Below are 21,845 nucleotides of genomic sequence, written 5' to 3' on the forward strand. Positions count from 1 at the left end.
AAAAAAATCAAACCTAAATTAACCAAAACAGCTAGCATGGAGCTAAAATATTAGCTAAATTCCAGATTAGCCTAAGTAACTGGAAAAAAAGCCTAAATTAGCCAAAATAGCTTGTGGCTAAAATATTAGCTAAACTCCAAAATAGCCTAGAAATCCTTAAAAGTTGAAAAAACTAGCATAAAAAAGAGCTGAATGTTTTAATAGCTGAAGAGTTATGGACGTCCAAAAAACATACGAAAGAAAAATAAATAAATAAATAAATAAATAAAGTGAATCACTATTAAACCAATAAATATTCTGCTCTCTCTCATCAGAGTTCGGACTGCAGAAGGATGGAATAAAAAGCCACGTTCTATGTGGGTCTCGATCTGTGTTTCTGATAGTGTTTGGGGGGCCGGGCCAACTATGGAGTCGGGCCTGATCCGGCCCGCGGGCCGTAGTTTGGGGATGATCTTTAGAGGTGGAAAGCGCACCAGTCCGATCCAGATCAGTGAGAGTTAGAACATCCTGAAACCCTCTGGAGCGTCTCCTTCTCGTGCTGAGGAGAAAACTCGGCTCATCTGGTTCGTGTAGCATCACACATCATAACAGTTTGGATAAATCCTCCGGAATTCAATGAGATTTTCATCCTGGAAAATATGCGAAAGCACAATGTTGTTGGATTAGTGGAGGAGGCTGGGATGGAAGTTTGACCTGGAGGTCTGGAGAAGATAATGTTGGTGATGGAAAGTCCGTCTGTGGAGACCTTTGATGTTTGAAACAACTGAAGACGCGGCGATGCGGTTTGACGTCTGCCAAAGTGAATGAAACAATGATGTTTCTTATTTGTGGAGTCGCTCACTCGCCTCATTTTAAGAGAAGTGATTCACTGGAGGCTCACAGGATAAGCTAAAAACAAGGTGGAGCAGGAGGAGGAGGAGAAGTGTCGTGACTGAACTCTGGCCAGGAGAAGAAAGGAAGGAGAGAATTCTAATACGTCAAAAATTCAGATTTGAAGTAGAGAATAAGAAAAACATCCGAATCTTCACTCATAGTGGAAATGGAAGGAAAAAGAAAAGGAGGCTTTCTACTGGAATGGTTGGCTGGGTAATCCCTAGATTTCCGGGGCTAAGACAGGAGGCAGGACAGGCCTAGTGAGAGACTTATTGGGTCTGAGAGGGAAAAGGAGAAAAAGGAAGTGAGAAGAGAAGCAGCTGCAAAAAACTGCAAACAGCGGTGTTGTGATTTGTGAATGATGTGGGTTCACGTGGAAGGATCGCTCTGGAAGGGACGGGCTGAGACTAACTATTAGCATGTGTGCGTACGGGTGGTTGTGCGGTCGATATGGGGGGGGGGGTCTGGAAGAAAGCAATGTTTGGCCTTCACCGCGCTAGATATGCTGAATCCAGAACTTTCTTCAGATAAGTAAACAATAGGCTTGTAATGCTATTTCTGCAATGCAGAGATTCTTAAAGTCCCATTCCGATCCTCTTCTGATCTGTTTTCAAAACCTTTCCAGAGTCTTTTAATAAAATAATGCCGTTTTTAGCCAAAATCTAAAAAAGTGTTGTTTTCTAGGACATAGTTTCTGCACGGCACCAGGAGTACGGAGTACGGAGCTTGTGACACACCTAGCTTGTTTTCTACGTCTCAAATACGATTTTTTTTCCAAACGGCAATATCGTTTCTATCCAGCCGTACAGTTTTGATTTAGATTGGTGTCACATAGAAGCGACCTCCGTTCCACGCCGCTTCGCATGCTTTTGCGTCCAGAGTGAACCAGGCATTAGAGTAAGACTATAAAGTAAAGTAGATCCATTTTAGTGCTGCCACAAACAATTATTTTAATAATCGACTAATTGCAGATTATTTTTTCTGATTACTCAACCATCTTAACCATCATTAGCTTTAAACCAACTAAAATTAGATGTATAGCATTACCTGTGATAATACTAGTGTGAATGCTGTAAGCTGAATTTGACCGCTGAGGATGCTGAAATTGATAGATGAAATCGCTGAAGCTGATAGCCAGCTAAAATATGAGTTGAATGAGAAATTAGCCTTAAAAACAGAAAAAGCCAAAGTTAGCCAAAACAGTTAACATGTAGCTGAAATATTAGCTAAACTTCGAATCAGCCTAAAAAAACAAAAAAATCCAAAATTAGCCAAATAAGATATCATGTAGCTGAAATATTAGCTAAACTCGAAAGTAGCCTAAAAATTGAAAAAGTGTAAATTAGCCAAAACAACTACCATATAGCTGATATATAAACTCTAAATTAGCCTAAAAAAACTTAAAGAAATCCTAAATTAGCCAAATAAGATAGCATGTAGCTGAAATAGTAGCTAAAAATCAAGATAGCTTAAAAAACTGAAAAAAATCCCAACTGAGCCAACATAGCTAACATGTCGCTGAAATATAAGCTAAACTCGAAAGTAGCCTTAAAAACTGAAAAAGTGTAAATTAGCCAAAACAACTAGCATATAGCTGATATATAAACTCTAAATTAGCCTAAAAACCCGAATAAATGCTAAAATAGTCCAAAGAGCTAGCAGAATGCCCTTATAACTTACTGCACTCTGACTCCGTATAATATAAAGTGACGGCTAATCGACTATTAAATTAGTCGTAGACTATTTTAATAGTCGATTAGTCGTTGATTAATCATCGCAACCCTAATCCGTATATATGATCATATATTACCTTTGGCACACCTAAGAACATTCTTTTATGAAATATAAGTTATTTTTGTGAGCTCTTTTCCTACCCGGAAGTGTGACGCCTTAATCTTAGGCTCCGACTTTTATCCTTGTGGGATCCGTTTCATGACGTCATCCTTAATTCGGCCTCGGCTGTGCGTCTGTGTTTCACCCACAAAAACAAACAAAAAACAAACTACATCCAAACTTTTGCAAAGACGAATGTACATATTGTGCATGCAAAATGAAAACGATCACTGCTAGAAAGTAGGTGTGTTTGTTAGCCTGGGGGTGGAGCTACCAACGCAGACTGTTCCTGGAGGGGGATGTTCCTCACTTTGTGAGGACCCACTCTTCTAATGAGTTGGAAGGGGCTGGTGCTCAGACAGAGAGCAGGTTTTTAGAGGAATACTCAGAGATGCATGAACGGATCAAAATATCGCTTTGGGCTTGTTTTTTTATGAGGAATTAACATTATAATACATTTAAAAGATTACTAAAGTTGCTTTTACATGATATAGACCAGGGGTCCCCGGACTATGGCCCGCGGGCCGTCCGGCCCTCTTCCACATTTAGCCCGCCCCCGCAAACTGTTTTGGCTAAATTAGATATTTTTCCAGTTTTTTAAGCTAACATGGCATTTAGCTAATATTTCAGCTGCATGCTAGCTGTTTTAGCTAATTGAGGCTTCTTTCAGTTTTTTAGGCTAATTTTGAGTTTAGCGAATATTGTATCTTTATGCTAGCTGTTTTGGCTAATTTATACAAGTTTCCAGTTCTTTAGGCTAACTTGGCATTTAACTAATATTTCTGCTACAAGTTAGCTGCTTTAGCTAATTTAGGCATTTTTAAGTTTTTAGGCTAATTTGGAGTTTAGCTAATATTGTAGCTTTATGCTAGCTTTTTTGGCTAAATTAGACATTTTTTTCCCAGTTTTTTGGCTAATTTAACATTTAGCAAATATTTCAGCTATAGGCTAGCTGTTTAGGCTAAATTAGTCTTTTTTTTAGCTTTTCAGGCTATTTTGAAGTTTAGATAATTCAGCTACATTTTAGCTGTTTTGGCTAATTTAGAATTTTTTGAGTTTTTTCAGCTAATTTGGCAATTCACTAATAATTTAGCTAGCTATCAGCTTCAGCGTTTTCAGCTATCAATTTAAGCATCTTCAGCTATTAATCCATCACAGGTAATGGTATATATCTAGTTTTTCAAATATTTTTGTATTATTTTTTATGTGAAGTTTACACAAATTAATTATTTAAAACGTGGTTATATGTGGCTTCCTGGAAACCTATATATCATTACATTTAGGCTATGATTGTTACACTTCTTCTGTTAGCCCACAAACCAACCCCGGCCTCCTATCAGAGAAGATAAAAAGTTGTGTGGCCCTCACAAGAAAAAGTTTGGGGACCCCTGATAAAGACCCTTTTAAGATCCAGCCGATCTTCTTTAAGACCCTCCACGGTCCGAGAGACAACTCAAGAAGGAGTTCAGGCACCACGTCTTTCCCCAATTACTGTGTTGCACCACTAAAGCCAGTAAATGCACAAAAACCGCAGATTAATAAACCTTAGAAGTCAGAAAAGCATTACAGCTGGCAGGCTCCAATTTAATGCACCAAACTCTTCCATAAATGATTTTAATTGTGCCGTTACTTTAGCTTTGTACCCGGCTGACCCCGTCTCACACAGCAGCATCTTTTCATTTGTAATCACAAGAATAGTGTCAAATATTCAGTTAAAGGGTCTTCCCTTTCATCGTGGTAAATATTTATTAAACTGATTTTGCCCCAAACTCTGAACAGCCGATCTCCACCGTGTTCCTCTGCAGCCAACTCTTTGTTCTAAAGATTTGCTTTTTAAGCCCATCCCTACAGAGTTCTCTACAAAATGCAGCATTTTCTGAACGTTCTTGTGTTCATCTTGTCGAGTCTAGTCGCAATAGGAAGTGATTTGATGAATTCTTGTTGCCTTTCTTCTGTAATGTACTAGAAAAGGAGAAATCACATGTCCTTTCCTGCTGGTAGCAGAGATGATGATCACACTTTTTCTATTCTTGGGATGTCATCTGAACTGTTTAACCTCTTTTGCTTCAGCCACCTCAGGGTGCTGTGAACCCCCCACCCCCTCTACGACTGAAGCTCATAGGAGAAGGCCGTGGACCCAGAGGACCCCCATCGTGGGTCAGGGGTTCTGCCCGAGGATCTGAAACACAAATATATCTCAGAGAAATGGGAGATGTTGAGGTGACCGTTAATATGGTCATCAGAGGCTCTATCAGTGATTCTACATCAAACGTGTCAAAGTCACGGCCCGGGGGCCGGACCCGGCTTGGTCGACCTAAACACACATTGTTAACTGAACATCTTTATTAGAATTTTCCAAACTTTTTTTTTAAAGTAACGATCTATGGTCTAAAACGTTGTTTTTTCCTCATTCTTTCTTCTTCTTCTTCTGGAATAAGGTGTAATACTACAGCGCGATCGCCACCTAGTGGTCAAACTGAAACGTCCTCCAGGAGAAGCAGAACAATGTTTACCATGTTAATGATCTGAACATTTTTGTTAGAACTTCTCCTTTAGAGAATCATGTAACACTGTATGATATTAACAATCTCAGTATTTCACTGATACATCTTACAGTATGTGAACTGGATCAGAATAATATAAATATATTCAAAACAGGGCTGCACGGTGGCGCAGTGGTTAGCGCTCTTGCCTCACAGCGAGAAGGCCCCGGTTCGACTCCCGGCTGGGACCTTTCTGTGTGGAGTTTGCATGTTCTCCCCGTGCATGCGTGGGTTTTCACCGGGGACTCCGGCTTCCTCCCACCGTCCAAAAACATGCTTCATAGGTTAATTGGTGACTCTAAATTGCCCCTAGGTGTGAATGTGAGAGTGGATGTGTGTGCGATTGAGGCCCTGAGACAGACTGGCGACCTGTCCAGGGTGTACCCCGCCTTCGCCCATCAGTAGCTGGGATAGGCTCCGGCACCCCCGCGACCCCGAAAGGGAAGAAGCGGTCAAGAAGATGGATGGATGGATGGATATTCAAAACATAAAGTAGATTATTAATGTATTTCCAAACAAATGTGTATAAATGTGTAAACTCAAATGTAATTGAATTGAATAAAAAAAAAAAGAGGAATCAAATCAATTCAGGCTCTTGTGAATCAGATCGTATAGGTTCTGGAAATTATTATCAATACCCACCCCTAAAAAATGCTCTTTGAGAAAGATTGTATTTGTGACGTAGTAAATATGATGGGCGGGTCAAAAGCTTCCTGCTTTCTGCAACTAGGAGCTTAATTTCTAATGAACTCCTGCCGCTCTGCAGAAACTACGTTCCAGAAAATGACGTTTTTTAAATTGGGTTAAAAATGGCATCATCACAATTAAAACAGCACTGGAAACACTAAAAGTAGATCAAAAGATGAACAGATCAGGACTTCAGCTCTTAAAACACCTTTTGGTTAGTCAGTCAAGGGCGGTTCATATTCCATAAGACAAGAATAACATGTTAGTCCATACTTTTGTGATCTTACAAGCAAAAAAGTGTTCAAAAATAATTAACATAACTAGCAAAGGGTAGTTCAGACGTGATGTCATTTTTGTCTTTAACATTTTACTTTTGAATGACTCTGGACATCACTGGCCATCTCATGATTCGATACGCGATACATGGCTCACGATACTGCGATAATTGGTAAAAATAATCTCTAATAACTCACAATAAATAGAAGAACACATATTTTTTTGGAAAATATATCCCCATTTATTTTTTTTTTAGCTTGAACACAATCATAATAAAAATCTTTTGTTTTATTTTGTGCAACAAATAATAAACACTTTTGTGCAAATTAGTAAAACTATGTGCGATGACATCAACTGAATTGGAATTACCGTATTTTCCGGACTATAAGTCGCGGTTTTTTTCATAGATTGAATGTCCCTGCGACTTATACTCCAGTGCGACTTATATACGAATTTTTAATGAGATGAGATATGGACCGTAAGTCTAGAGTGCCCTCTTATGGTGATCTATGCAATTACTTTATTTACTTTAGTTATTCAGACGTGACACAGAGGACTAAGAATTTAAGGGATTTAGTGATATGGAGTGAGATTGTGTGCAATTAATTACAGTAAAGATACAAAGTTGATGAGTTCTTGAGGCTATAGTTAAATAAAACTGTTATGTTATATAAATGCTACATCTTTTTGTTTTTTTCATGATGCTAATATGTGAATATGTGTTGACACATATTCAGCCTGTTTTCTATTCACTTATGAATGTTATAACTTACCTTCCAGGATGATGTAATATCGTTTTTTTCAACCAGTTTGTAAAATAAATTACTTGAAAAAAATGCGACTTATACTCCGGTGCGACTTATGTATGGTTTTTTCTTCTTCATTATGCATTTTTTGGCCCCTGTGACTTATACTCCGGTGCGACTTATAGTCCGAAAAATATCTGTCAAATTCAGTGTTATTAATAGTAAACATGATCAGCAGTGGCACTAATTGGTGCAGAATTGTTGTAAACAACAGAACAAAAATTAAATAATTCAAGTGGCTGCCTGACACATTGGTGCAATGAGCGCCCCCTATCTACCTCCAGAGGAACGTCCCACCAAAGGATGATGAATGTAATGTTTTTACAGCCTTTTCATACGAAAAAAAAAGATCGATACTTGGAGGGAACCCATCGAGAATCAATCGCAGGACTAAATATCACAATAGATAGCAATATCAATATTTTGGAACACCACTACTTTTGATCATCTCATTTTATAAGCCAGAAACAGTATTTTCTGTCTAAACCATGAAGTTTAATCTTATTTTCATTTTATTTTAATCAATATTTTTTTCTGGAAATGATACCAACTAATTTTCCTAGTACTGCACGAAAGTGTTTGTCCCGTCTTCTTTTCTGCTGTGTCCCATCCATCCATCCCTCCCTCTTGCATTTACACAGTGCAGATGCGGCTGACAAGCGTGAGCTTTCCCTTTTCCAGCACCTTGTCATCAGCACCTACTCATTAAATGCTTCAGACCAGTAAAAACTTCAAACGAGCCAACACCACGGCTACCTAACAGCCAGGTTTAATGCGCTTGATGGTGAATTGCAGCTGCTGATATGCGATAGTCTCCCAAACTTAGAAGCTCTCTCTGATTTCGGAGTTTTTCTGAAGCCTAACTGTCCGACCACTTCTTTCTGTTTTCCTTCCAGCCCTTGTTAATGAATTTTTGGAGGCCTGCACACAAAGGCTGGATGGAGGTTCCAAGACCATCCTTTTACCCCTCTGCTTCCAGCTTTGTTCTCATAAAGCTTTTATTTAATTACAATGGGAGTTTCTCACGCACATGTTAGACAAGAGGAGAAAAGAAACCTGAAACTTTCAGCGGTGAAATGTGTGGGTAACGGAGTCGGCAGAGCTTCTTTCAAGAGGTTTGGCTGCAGTGAGAAGAGCACTTCAGCTTGAAAACACTCAGCATGGATGTGCCTCCATGTGTGCACACACAGGGCATGTTTGCACCGTTTCTTCTTGCTCTTTGCTTCCCCGGCAGCGGCAGACTTTCTGTCTCCTTCAGGCCAGCTCAAACGAAAGCGCCATGGCAACAACTGCAGGGATGTTCTTTCCCCGGGATACAGACAATATTGAAATAACACCTCCAGTCACTCGCCCTCATCTGTGTTTTGTCTGCAGTTTGCCAACCTTAGAGAATCTCCAGAAGCTGGCAGCGGGACAGAATTCTTGGCAGGTGTGTGTGCTCTCCCACCTCCTGACTGAGTCCTCCCAGAGCCGTCTGCAGTGTTTCTCTTGGACAAGCTTTCCTTCCAGCAGACGTGGCAGACTGCTCAGTGGTTTAAAGACTCACTCTGATCCTCTTTTCATCTGTTTTAATGCGTTCACAGTTGTCTTAACTATGATGGTCGCGACCCACAAGATTTGGTCGTGACTCACGAGATTTGACCCGCGAACCACGAGATTTGAGTCGCGACCCACAAAATTTGGTTGTACCACACGAGAATTGAGTTACGACCCACAAGATTTGAGTCGTGACCCACGAGCAAATCTCGTGGGTCACGAGATTTGAGTTGTGACACACGAGATTTGAGTTGCGACACACGAGATTTGATTTGTTACACATAAGATTTGATCTGCGTCCCACGAGATCTGGTCGTGGCTCACAAGACGCGAGTCAGGCAAGCCATCAGAAATAGGTCAGAGCTGTTTGCAGCGCCTGCTTCTGCTGGAGAAAAGACCTCCACCTGAATCACTTGTGGAGAGAAGGACATCTGGACAGAGATTGGTTTGTTCGCCCGTCCAGTCAGAGGTGGCGTGAGATCGTAGGTACTGTAAAGCTTTGAGGTTAACCTGTGTTGTATCTGGGGAGTTTTGTCTTTTTCTTCTGGCTGCCTGGCGGCTGCACAACATTACTTGTCTCTAAAGAGCATTGATTTTTATGGCTGCCATAAATTTTTGGCACTCTGGTCACGGTAAGAGGGAGAGAGGGTTTCTTCAGCTTGCATTTTATACCACTTTTCTTCCTTAAAGAGGTAGTCAGGGATGGGTTTGCTGCGCTGCAAAAATAGGCCGTCTAAATATAGACGGAAATCTTTCATACCTACAAGACTTACTCTCTAAAGGGCCTGTGATGGATAGATAAATGGCCAGGAGAGAACTCCGCTTTCCCCCCAAAGGGAACAGGATAGGCTCCAGCATCACCGTGAACAGGAATCGATCGCAATCGACTAGTCAGTCACACCGGAAGTGTGGGTGGATTGATGGCCATCACAAAAAACAAACAAAAACAAAAAAAATGGAACGATCCAATTGGATCCAATTCACTAAAAATGGATCTTCAGATGAGTTGGGGAGCGTGTGCTATAGGGAGTCTGAAAGGGTTGTATCGAATAGCAAAGATAGGATTGATAGATAAACAGAAACAGTGAGGATTTCTTTGAATTTGTAAAGATAATCAGTCTACTGAGTGATACATAACATCCAGTTTCTGAAGTGAAGTCTATATATGTTATCACCACAGTCAATCATTGGTTGGGTTGTCATTTGGACCCAAGTCTTTCTAGCAGAAAAAGTGATGGATGTGTGCATGCGAAAAAGAAAGTTTAGAACTATTTTTTGATCGTAACTTATCGAGGAGGGACAATGAAAGACAACTATCCGGCCAGATGCCCTGTTTTTGGTATTCAGAAACCTGTTCAATAATAGTTCCCTTTGAGGCGATGATGTTTGGAAATGTACACGACTGAAAATAGCTTTTTCTTTCAAACCACATGGTTTTAGCTTTGTTTGTGTTCAATACGAGCCTTAAGGACTACAAAGATTCCTGAATGGAGTTTTGAAGTGATTCCGGTACTGCCTCTGGGGATGGGCCTGACGTATAAACAATTATGTCATCTGCGTAAAGATGATTAGATAGTGAGAACTAAGGCTGCCACAAACAGTTATTTTAATAGTCGGCTAGTCACCAATTATTCTTTCCGATTACTTGACCAATCGGGTCATGTGCAAAGTGGACGTAAAACACACATCTTAACCATCGTTAGCTTTAAACTAACTCAAAATAAAGACAATTAGGATGATGGTTTACGAATAGTCCAGTCTCTGTCCTTCATTAGTTTCTGGTATTAAAACAAGATTAAATCACACAAGATCAGCATCTAAAGCAAAAAGATATTTTTCTCTGAAGATAAAGTTTTGGTCTCACCGACTCAAATATAAAAAAGTAATTTTTTGGTGCTAAACAGTCACAACTTTGTTCAACTTTACTACAATCTGACTCCATATAATATAAAGTTGGACTAATCGACTATTAAATTAGTTGTCGACTATTTTATTCGCCGATTAGTCGACTAATCGTGGCAACCCTAGTGAGAACAGGATAGGCTCTCGGATAGATCCCTGTGGCACTCCACAGGTAACGAGAAGAGATTGTGACATTAAAAGGTCTGATTTTAGAAAATGATCTGTCTAGTTATTAAACCAGTTTATTTAACACCATAGAATAGTTTCTAGTGTTTATTTTATTTTTTAATTGTGCAAAATAATAAATCAAAGTTTCAAAATCTCTGCTTCAACAATTTGAACTCTCTTCCATGCAGGTTCTGTTTGCTCTGAACCAGACTTTGCTGCAGCATGAAGGAGTTCGAGCAGGCAGTCTGCAGGGCTCCTACACCACCGAAGACCTCATCACACATTACAACTGTGGGGACCTGAGCTCCATCATCTTCAACCACGACACCTCACAGGTCGGTTCCTTTTCTCTCTTGGACAAAGTCCCTCTTTGTTAGCCCAGCTTCTCAGTCTGCTGTCAACCTTCTGCAGAACGACTGAAACCAATTTCATTACCTAGCTTCATCTTTAAAGCAACAAAATAAAATCAGCCACCTGCCCTGAGCATTACAAACGACCTGATGCTGTTGCTTTAGTTTGCCAAAACACACAAAACTAAATATTACCTTCCACGTCTGGACTCGGTCCAACAACAATCCGCCGCGTGTTTTTCAGAATTTAAACAGCTGCTCCTAAAATATGACAGATGTTATTTTCCGTTTATGCCAAGATAATTCTGAACATGATCACGCTGATCTTTCTGTTATGAACCGAATCACACAAAGGCTGGAATGGCAGCTTCACTCTTCAGGACAGACATCTTCAGTGTTGTCTGTGGACTTAGCAGAAACACCAGCTCTGCATTGTTCACAGAAAATTCACTTAAAAAGAGAAACTTCACTTTTTGATATCCAAAGTTCGGCCAGCATATTTAGTGCAGATGTTCTGGTACATTTTTCCAGCCCCTCGATTATGGCCTTCCAGATGTTTGTTGCCTTTTGTTGTGTTCTGAACTGTCTGAGTTCTGTCTGGTCTGATGGATCTATTCTCTGCTTCTCTGGGTTTGTGCTTCTACTAACTAAATCAGTGTCTTGCAGTGGCAGCTTAGCCACGACACCACTGGACACATTCTGACGCTGGTCTCGGATTAAAGCAGTGACACTCTGACAGGAACCATCGTATGACTAAGAGGAGTCCTTCAAGCCATCTGTTGTATTTTCCTGCACCATAAAGCCCAGAAGTGTCACTAATTATGATTACCATGTATATTCTAATAGTAATCTCTGCATTTATTCAAAAATTCCTTTTTTCTGTCATGTGAATCATTTTCCTGGAGTCACTCGGCGCACCTTTCCGTCCATGTTCATGTTCCAATTTCTTCTAATTTGTCGCATGTTTTCTCTGCTCCACCACCAGGCAACTGTTTGCTTGTGTCTTCTCAATATTTCTTATCTGCTTGCACCATTTTCGGATACATTTAGTATCCACCCCGAAAATGTGGTGCAGATTCCTCACCAGAATGTTCTTTGGCGTATGCCACCGCTCAAAGTTTAAACACTAAATTGATTGAGCGTTTTTTGTTTTTTTTTTGGCCATCACTACACAACACCGAATCACCCGGCGCCTGCATAATCAGGGGAGGATGGAGTCTGGTGCCGATTGGAGACCGACGTCACTTAGAAAACAGTAGTAGAGCCAGCACGGCAAAAAAACTCGTTTTTTTGCCGTGCTGGCTGTTCATAGAATCAAGGGTCCGCAACTGGAACGCCGTACGGCATGCGGTACAAAACGCGGACTGGTCCTTAGGACGCAGCAGGTACCAGTACCCTAACCCAGTACGAGTACCCTAATCCTAACCCAGCACTGGTACCCTAATCCTAACCCAGTACAGATACCCTAATCCTAACCCAGTACGGATACCCTAATCCTAACCCAGTACAGATACCCTAATCCTAACCCAGTACAGATACCCTAATCCTAACCCAGTACGAGTACCCTAATCCTAACCCAGTACGGATACCCTAATCCTAACCCAGTACAGATACCCTAATCCTAACCCAGCACCAGATGCAATACTGTACATGGTACCGGATGGTACTTGACCCAACCTGGTACCAGACATGGTTCCCAAAGCGAACCAGGCCCGGACGTGAATGGTGCCAGGACAGGGTTAGGGTACTAATGTGCTCCGTGTCCCAGACTGGACTGGTTCCAGTTCCAGATCGCGGCCTGGAGGTTTGACCCATAATTCAATGGGAACAGCCGGCACATCAAAAAACGATGAGTTAGGGACGCCCAAAACGCCACTTTTTGACGTGGAGTGTCCTCAACCAAACGTCAGTCTGTGATGACTCGGAATGAGAATGTGTTGCTCAAGGACACTGCAATTGAAAACAACACAATTAAAAACGCACAATTAAAATTGTTTAAAAAAAAAAACATTGTGCAATCAAAACTAAAGACGATGTGGCATTTTAAACAGATGAGTTGAGTCTTTACACAAATGAACGAGAAGAGTCTGTGTTCCTATTAACAGGTGGGAGTGAGTTCCAGAGTTTTTAACCATTGGCGCCTTGGCCAGGCTAAAGACATTAAAACAATGGTGGGGGGGTTATTCCTTCTATTGGCTGTAAGTCCCGTCACAACTCGCCCTCAAAGAACCAGTAAAATGTTCCTCTGCCTCTTCAAGGCAGGCCAGCAGCCAGTTCCTGGGACAGTAAAACAGAGAACCTTACTTTGGATTCGGGCACGGCACAACTGGTGTGGTGTGAATGCTGGAATGCTTTCCTGGCTTTGAGCAACCTTTGGTACGGACTCAGATTAACAGTTTCCATCTACAAACTTGGAATCAGAGCAGATCAGTGGAGTTTCTCTGGGTTCTCTGAGAACAACATGGCCACAGCAGTTCTTGAATATTCACTTAGTAATAACGGCTAAAAATAGCTTTTAAGCAGTTTTAGTTTGTGGACATCTGAAATTCTGTTAGATGAACCTCTCAGTCTCTTTTATTCCATTATTGCCACATCTTCCGTGAAATAATCTCAGCCCAAATATTTGCACATCGGTTCCACAGACCAACATGTTTTCACCAATTCCTCTCAGTCTTGGTGTGTTTAATAGAGTGGGACATTTTTCAGTGCAATGAAAACCTGATCTCCTGTCCTACACACCCAGACCTCTGACAGATGTGTTGTTTCACTGATATTCCAGCTGTCAAAGCTTACTCAGTGCATACTTCACATACATATGGAGTTAACACCACGACTCTTCTATCTTCAAGAGCAAAAATCCTGCTGATAACAACCATTTATGAGCATGAACTGTTCTCACTCATATAGTTGGTATTTTCCTATGAATAATATTAACAAAAAAGTTCATATGTAGATTTTAAGACGAGTCCTTAGTAACAATAATTGTCGAGTTATTTCAACTCAATTTTAAAGAATTTGTAGGAACAACTAAAGGTTTATTCCAAAATTAGGGAAATGCCCCTGGCTCTATGGTGAGGTGTTTGGGGTTAGTCTCACTTGACAGAGGTCCTGGGGAAGATCTAAGATCTGAGAACGCTTTGGGGACCCCCCAGATAAGCTGGAGCATCGACAGTATACAGAGATGATCAAAGTGTCTATGACATCATCTATAGAAAATGTCTTACGAAATGAAGTCAGTTCGGTCGCCATTTTACGGACGTCGCCGTGTTGGAACCAGACGACTTTAGTAAGCAGTGATTGGTCCGAATCGGTCTAATTCATTCACTCTATGGCAACCACTCTCACCAATCAGGAGTGAGTTTGGTGGAAAGCCACACCCCTTCCACTGAAAGCAGCTTGGGAGAATCTGTCAAACGTTTTGAGCGTTCGAGGTGGGGGTCATCGCTCCCTTGGGGTGTGCCAAAATATCGATATTGCGATATATCGCGATATTTAGTCCTGTGATCGATTCTCGATGGTTCTCACCAAGTAACGATATTATATTTCATTTGAAGAGGCTGTTGTGCTGAGCGTCTGAGTCACGTGACATGGAACTATTGAGCAGCTGGGCGCGCTGCGTCGGACATTTTATGGCGACGCACTCACTTCATTCAGGAAAAAGCTCTGGTGAGATCCAGGCTCGGTAGCGCCGGTGTAAAGCATGTCCACCTGTGAACGTTTGTAATCCACCTGTAGAAGATTCAGACGGTAAGAAGTGACTTTGTCTGAGTGCTAGAATGACCGCGAACACTTATTTCCTGTTTGATCGGTGTGCTGTAGGGACTAGGCGCGTGCACCGTAAAAGTTTGTGTGTACTTCAGGTACCGGTCGGAATTTTTGTTTTCATGCACTTTGATGTTTAACCTGCTGGTTGTAACTTTGGTAAATTTATGGTGTGAAGTTAAATAAAAATGTAATTAAAATAAAGGGAGGTTGCTAATGAATTGAAGCACTTAAAATTATAAAAATATGATTGAATAAAGTTGTTTATTGCTATTCTGTAATAGAATTTGAATTTATAAATATTTATTGCCATTATTATGTGTGTTTTAAGGTTTTTACCTATTGACTGCTGACTGACCAAATGGAAAACCATTAGTTTGAGCTTTTTCTAGCATCTGGTTTTCTGATCAAAAGCAATTTGAGTTAAGAAATACTCAGAAATTCAGTTTTATTTCTGTAAATTCTTCCTCTATTATGAGAAAAATGCTACAAGAACATGTTAGAAATGCAAAGAAGGTGGTTTTCATTGGAGTTGATGTCTTAAGGATCTTTGTTCTTGGTATTTGCTGTAGTTTCTATTCAGTAAGAGTTTTTAATTTCTCACCAATCAATGAAAATATATTCTATTCCAGAAAAAAAAGAAGTATTTGTGAAATAAACTAAGGAGAGTGTCCTGCTTTTTTCTTAGCTTGTGATCAGTTGGAGAATGTCAATGTCTAATTTATTGGATTTTAGAACCAACGTTTCCAACCTAGAACCAGATAATATTCTAAACCTCTCTTTCAAAATTGAATATTATGAAGTTAAACAAAAGCTTTTTTAGGATTTACTGATACTTAGTTCCTTTCTTTATTACGAAACATTAATAAATGAAACATTTGCTTCAAAATGTTTTAACTAAATGAAAAAGACTGAGTGACTCAATTCATGCTATGAGATAAAAATAATAAACTAAAAGATACCTGAGGTAAATTAATTTATTTCCTTTCTTTTTCGTTTCATCATCAAATGCAAAAGAATTTTTCTTAAAATGACTTAATTTTCATTTACGTCATGGTTTTGTCCCAAATTAAACCATAAATCCAACAAAAACTATAAATACAAACAGAATTTTATCGGAGAATTTCTACAATTTTCACAAAGGTGTAGTCCACTTGAGCGCCTTTCATTTTGACACAAGATTCAAACATATCCAACAACAAATTGGGTTCTGTGATGTCGTTCCCGTTTCTCTTTTGATTTTTTTTCGAAACCTTAACGGTTTGATCCAGCCTGAAATGGACTAAAGCCATTTTTGTCGCCCCGTTAAAGGTTGTGATCAACGATTGGCAGTAAATCGAGTGAAGTCTGCTGATGCAGATCCTAAAAGTACATTATTTAAACTTGTGCTTCATTTACTTCTTAAAGTCTCTTGATCTAAAAAGGAGTTTTTTGTTAGTCTCACATAAGAAACACTTCGAACTGCCAAGTCTTCGTCACCTTCGCCTCGCCCTCCTCCAACCCTTTCATTCATCTCCACCTCACAGTTTTTATTTTATATCATTTGAATGATTAACTAACTTTAAAGGCTGAAACTTTGTCTTTGAAATTCTGTCCTCAGCTGCCTCACTTCATCAACCGCTCCCTCCCGGCTCACGATCGCGTGACGGCGCAGCAGATCGACCGCTACTTTCGCCAGGAGCTCATCTACAAGCGCAACGAGCGAATGGCGCGGCGAGTGTCGGCGCTGCTGCAGAGGAATCCCAACCAGACCTACTTTTTCGCTTTTGGAGCAGGTAAGGAAGCCCATCTGCATTGTGTATGATCAGGAGGGTCACCTCTGGCCTGCTGGTTACGGGACGCTTCAGGCTGGAAACCCAAACTCAGCATGGCAGCAGCTGATTCCCTCCTTAGCATGAACGGAAACCTTTCCAAGCTCAGAATATGTTTGCATTTATTTCTGTAATGGGAGAGAGTTCAGGTTCGTTTCAGTGCAGAGGCGATTCTGTTTAAAATGAAGACATTTGCTCTTTTTTGTGCTAAAATCCTCAGTTACAGTGAGCTTCCACTTCAGAAATGAGACACTATCAGCTTACATTTGACAGAGCTCACCTCATTAATAGTTCTAATGTTTCTCGACTGGCGTGTTGTCACCTCAGGGGAAAGTGTGTCCGTGTGCGAATCAGGGTAGATCCTGAACACCATGTAACTCATCAGACATGCGTGCCGCACACTGATCCAAAGGTACGCAAGTCGATTCTGACAGCTGATACGAATAATGTGAAGTTTTACATCCATTTGATGATTATATTTACATTCTTGGGTGAAAATGCACCATGAGAAGATGTCATGTAAACCTGTTATAATGTTCTGACAAATTCACCTTTTCCCTCCATGAAAAACTTTTGTGTCTCCTTTGCTGCTTGTAATCTTCTGACTCATGTCAGAAAATGGAAATAAGGAGTAATGTCTCCGTTTTTATATGGTGACACCTCATCTAACACGTGCACGTGTCTGCACACACACATATGTATATGTGAATATATTCAATCCAAGATCCTGATACTCTCTGTGGCTCTTTTTCATTTGTGGAGTTTTTAGGAGCAAATGTAAAAGTAGAAGAAGTAGAGAGATGACTATATTCATATATTTTAACCAACGTGCAAATATTCTGACAAATCCATGGGGTTCTGGGGGAACACGGACATTTGAAAGCAGAAATTTTCCCCTCCGTTAAAGACTTTATTCCTCTTTTGTCAATTGTAGGTCTTTCTAAATTGTGTCAGAAACTGATGAAACTGTCAATTAATGATCTGATAATAGAGATTTAAAAAGGTTGGAAATTTGGTCTCTAATTTAGATAATGAAACCGTTTTTAAAGGGCCTATATCGTGCAAAATCAACCTTTTTTTAGCTTTCAAGTGTATTAAAATGTTAATTTTTCACAAAAAAACCTTCAAAGAGGTATTTTGCACATGTCCTCATCTCTGAGAGTTCTTATAAAACTCTGCTCCCTGAGCACCAGCCCCTTCCAATCTTTAAGAAGGACAAGGAGAGGAAAGGGGGCGGGGTTGCTCCGCAACACCAGTCCTGATCACAACTCAGAGATGAATTACTAATTAGTTGTTTTTTTTATTTAAAAAAATGGCACAATCATACATAAAAGACCACTGGGAACGTTCTGAACTCAATCAAAAGATGATCGAGACTTTAGTTTGATTTAAAAAAGGCGTGAACTGTTCCGCCTCGACTTCAGAGATTTGGACACTGAAGTTCTTTCAGGTGTTTCTCCGAGTCCTCGAACCGACTTGTGTTAGGTGCTTCTCTGAGAGACAAAACTCCTTTCTGTTTGCGTAATTTTCTGGGCCGGAGCTGAACATGAGTCACCAACAGGCCGGCGCGTGCAACAACAAGGCTGACAGCCGGTGTTGAGTGAAAGGAACCATTAGCGTTAGCCCGTTGGGGTCGACCTCACGAGTTAACTCGACTTCACGGGTGTAACGTGTCTCAGTGGTGCACAAGCAGAAACTGCTGGTTTCAAAAACATCCAGTTAATGCTTCAGTTCATGGGGGAAGGAAAGGGTTCGTTAATAAGGTGTGAATATGTGAGCAGGGAAAAGTCCCGCTGCTTGTTTATTGATATTTTCTGTTCTCAATGTGTCAGAAAAAGAACTATTAAGGCAAACTTCAACTTAAAAACACACGCAGATTATCAAAGCCACATTGTGCACATGCAGCTAAACATTTTAGTGTTTTCTCCTGAATTAAAGTGTAAATATAAGAACAAACAGACGATGCCTTTGAGTTACAGATATTAAGAAAAAAAGATCCTAAAAAGATTTATTAGTCTAATTTAAATGGTCTCTGCGTGGCTGTGATCACAAATCATTTCCCCTATTCCTGCCTTATCCCTCCTTCAGAACGCTGACGCATTAATTTATGGTCCAGTAACTGTCTCTGCTGGTCCCAGTTTCCCATTGGTCATAACAGGCCATAACATTTTATCATCCAGTCATGCCAGGATGTATTATGTGACAACCTTGACTCCCAGAAATCTGGCTGCACTCGTATTTCTGTGTAGCAGAGCTTGTCTTTTTAGCAGCCACGGTCACTCGGTGGAAGAGTTTTAACTTTAACTGCAGAAAGTAACACTGGAAAATGAAGGATCTCAAGAAGCAGAAAAAAAGATGGGAAAATGTGTGAGGTACATTCATTTAAGTTTGTGTTTTCAATAATTAAAATTAAATACTTTGAGCATTTTAGCACCAGAAATGGGATAAACAGCATCAAATAGAAGTAGATATTTAGCAGGTCTGTGAGAATGCTGTAAGCTGCAGATGCCTGAACTGATGAAAAATGCTGAAGCTGAAAGTTTGCTAAAGAATTATAATGTTGAAATATTAGCTAAACTCCAAATTATCCTTAAAACAATGGAAAAATGTCTAATTTTGCCAAAACAGCTAGAATAATGCTAAAATATTAGCCAACTCTAAATTAGATTACAAAATGAAAAAAGGCCAAATTGTGTCCAATATTTTAGCATGTTGCTTAATATGCTAAAATATTTGCTAAATGCCAAATTAGCTTAGATTACCAGGAAACATGTTTAATTTTGCCAAAACAGCTAGCATAATGCTAAAATATTAGCTAAACTCCAAAGTATCCTTAAAAAACTGGAAAAATGTTTAATTTTGCGAACATAGCTATTATAATGCTAAAATATTAAGCAACTTCAAATTATCCCTAAAAACTGGAAAAATTTCTAATTTTGCCAAAGCAGCTAGCATATTGCTAAAATATTAGCCAACTTTAAATTAGACTACAAAAATTGAAAAATGTCAAATTTTTCTATTATTTAAGCTTATTTTGCCAAATGAGCCTAAAATTACCTGGGAAAATGTTTAATTTTGCCAAAACAGATATAATGCTAAAATATTAGCTTTACTCCAAATCATCTTTAAAAAATGGAAAAATGTCTAAATTCACCAAAACAGCTAGAATAATGCTAAAATATTAGCTAAACTTGAAATTAGCCTAAAAAAATTGTGAAAATGTCAAATTTTTCCAATATTTTAGCATATTTCTAAAATGTTCCGAAGGTAATATATGATCATTTATATGGATATAGTTTACTCTGAAAGGGTTAAGAAAATCCTTAATGTGGAGTGTTTGAAGGGAGTTCTTTTGGTTCCATTTTTAGTCATTGGTTTGATCAGATTTAAACATGTTACCATGTAGAAAATGAGCCAAAACAACCCAAACTCCTCCATCAAACCCCAGAATTCACCAGAAAGCACCAGTTCTGACTTCCTGGTTTCACATCATACATGTGCGTCTCAGTGCTGAAGGTGCAGCTGGTCCAGTTTGAGCCGACAAAGCAGCTGACAAAGATAATTACACTCAGCCATGCGGTCTTACCTTTGATGTTTTCTGGGGAAAAGCTTCCAAAACCAGCTGAGAAGTCCACAGAAGAACCTCCTCTTCACCGTCAAAGTGCAGCTAACATGTTGTCTGCTGACTGTAGCTGTGAGAAATAACACAAACACTCACAGTCTGGGTCTGATGTAGTCTGATTGATCTCCACGTGGCCCCGCCCATTCCTCCTGACCTCTGATAGGCTGATTGACCTGTTCTTCAAAATGGAGCCAAAGATTTCTCAAACAGCTGACGTGTATGAGAAGATGTTTACAATGGAAATCCCTGGTAAACTGGAAATTCAGTTTACCCTAAAAAAACTGACCAAGTGGCAGAATTTAAATAGATTTGATGATTTTATTAGAAAATCTGTTAAATGTTTGTTCTAGAAAAGTAAAAATTCCAGCCGACCTGGATAATTTTACTGACAGGTGTTCATCACAGAAAGATTTGGGATTATTCTCCATTAAAACCATTTTTTTTTTTCTAAAGAATCTATTTCTTCTAGAAGAGTAGGGCTACTTTTACCGCCTTTTGTAGGGATTTGACGTGTTTTTCTTCCTCACCAATAATATTAATCAAACCTTAAGTTGTGAGGGTTTTCCTTAAAAAATGTGTAGTGTTTTCAAGGGGATTTCATCAAGAGGAAGTCGTTAGAAGTTTCATTTGTCCACAAATGTTTAGGAAATGTGATGTTATATCAACATATATTCTTTAGAAGTTTATCAAAAGTGCAGAAATAAAGTCTGACCAGTTTTCAGTTTCACCTCCAGCAGGTCATGAATATTGTCACACATTTGCACAGGAAAGGTGCTCGGTTTATTGAGTAAATCAAGATTCTCCTGCATTACGTTTAGATCGTCAGTAAAAAATATTATGTGGATCACAAAATACAAAAGAAAATCACAGAATTGTTTTGCATCTATTTTAACATTTTAAATTCCTAAAATTCTTCTGAAATGTTTTTAATTTTGTTGCAATGTTTCTTGAATACTTGTTCACTTTTTTATGGTTTCTGAAATCAATCATTTCTGGATTTTTGATCTTGTTTTTCTAAGTTTATAGAAAGGTAAAAATGCAATTGACAATGACAGATGTACAAATCAATTCGATTCATTCTTTGCATGTTGCATCCACTTCCTGTTCCTTTATAGTATATATATGCCATCATAGGAGCACATATAGAAAGGGACATCATTCCAGAAACGAACCACGTTTGTGTCAGGAACTGGTGTTGTAGGACCCAATTTGCAGGCTTGGTGACAGAATCTTAAAGGGTAACTAAACCCTAAATCAACTTTTTTTTATTCTGTTGACTTCTATAAATGGGGCTTTAAAAGTGCTGTCTGTTGGTCGCTGCCAAACTTTTGACAAATTAAAATAAACGTGTTCAATTTGGGAAAATAGAGTCAAAAACCGCCTGTGTGCTGCCCCCTACAGGTTGAATTCAGGTATTACCGTTGATTTTGTGATTGGTCAACTGGTGTGAGTCCCAAGTCATTTCAGAAGTCTCACGTCATGACCTGCAGCTCCAGTAACAATGACAGTCACAGAGACTCCGGTTCCCAAGCCCCGCCCCTCTGACTGGATTTTCAAACTTCGGCTGTGGGCGGAGTCAGGCTCCAACTTCCCTGTTTGGTTACCCTTTAAACACTTCATAAAGTAACCAAAACATGAAAAAAAAAACATGGATAAACAAAATGGTGACAAAGCAG

General features: G+C 39.6%; 2 protein-coding genes across 3 annotated transcripts in view; one reads left to right on the top strand and one right to left on the bottom strand.

Moving 5' to 3' along the window:
• Positions 1-20,277, bottom strand: part of scyl3 (SCY1-like, kinase-like 3) — a 113,424-nt gene extending 93,147 nt beyond the window's left edge. The window contains exon 1 of the mRNA XM_024278288.2: positions 20,134-20,277. The gene's annotated coding sequence lies outside the window, so the exon portion shown is untranslated. The remainder of the gene's footprint in view (positions 1-20,133) is intronic.
• Positions 1-21,845, top strand: part of trabd2b (TraB domain containing 2B) — an 84,409-nt gene that overhangs the window by 41,666 nt on the left and 20,898 nt on the right. For both annotated transcript variants that reach the window (XM_024278290.2, XM_024278289.2), the window contains exons 3-4: positions 10,813-10,959; positions 16,337-16,511. In XM_024278290.2, the coding sequence (XP_024134058.1) occupies positions 10,813-10,959; positions 16,337-16,511 (322 nt within the window). The remainder of the gene's footprint in view (positions 1-10,812; positions 10,960-16,336; positions 16,512-21,845) is intronic.

Source organism: Oryzias melastigma, linkage group LG4 (genome assembly GCF_002922805.2).
Source record: "Oryzias melastigma strain HK-1 linkage group LG4, ASM292280v2, whole genome shotgun sequence".
NCBI lineage: Eukaryota > Metazoa > Chordata > Actinopteri > Beloniformes > Adrianichthyidae > Oryzias > Oryzias melastigma.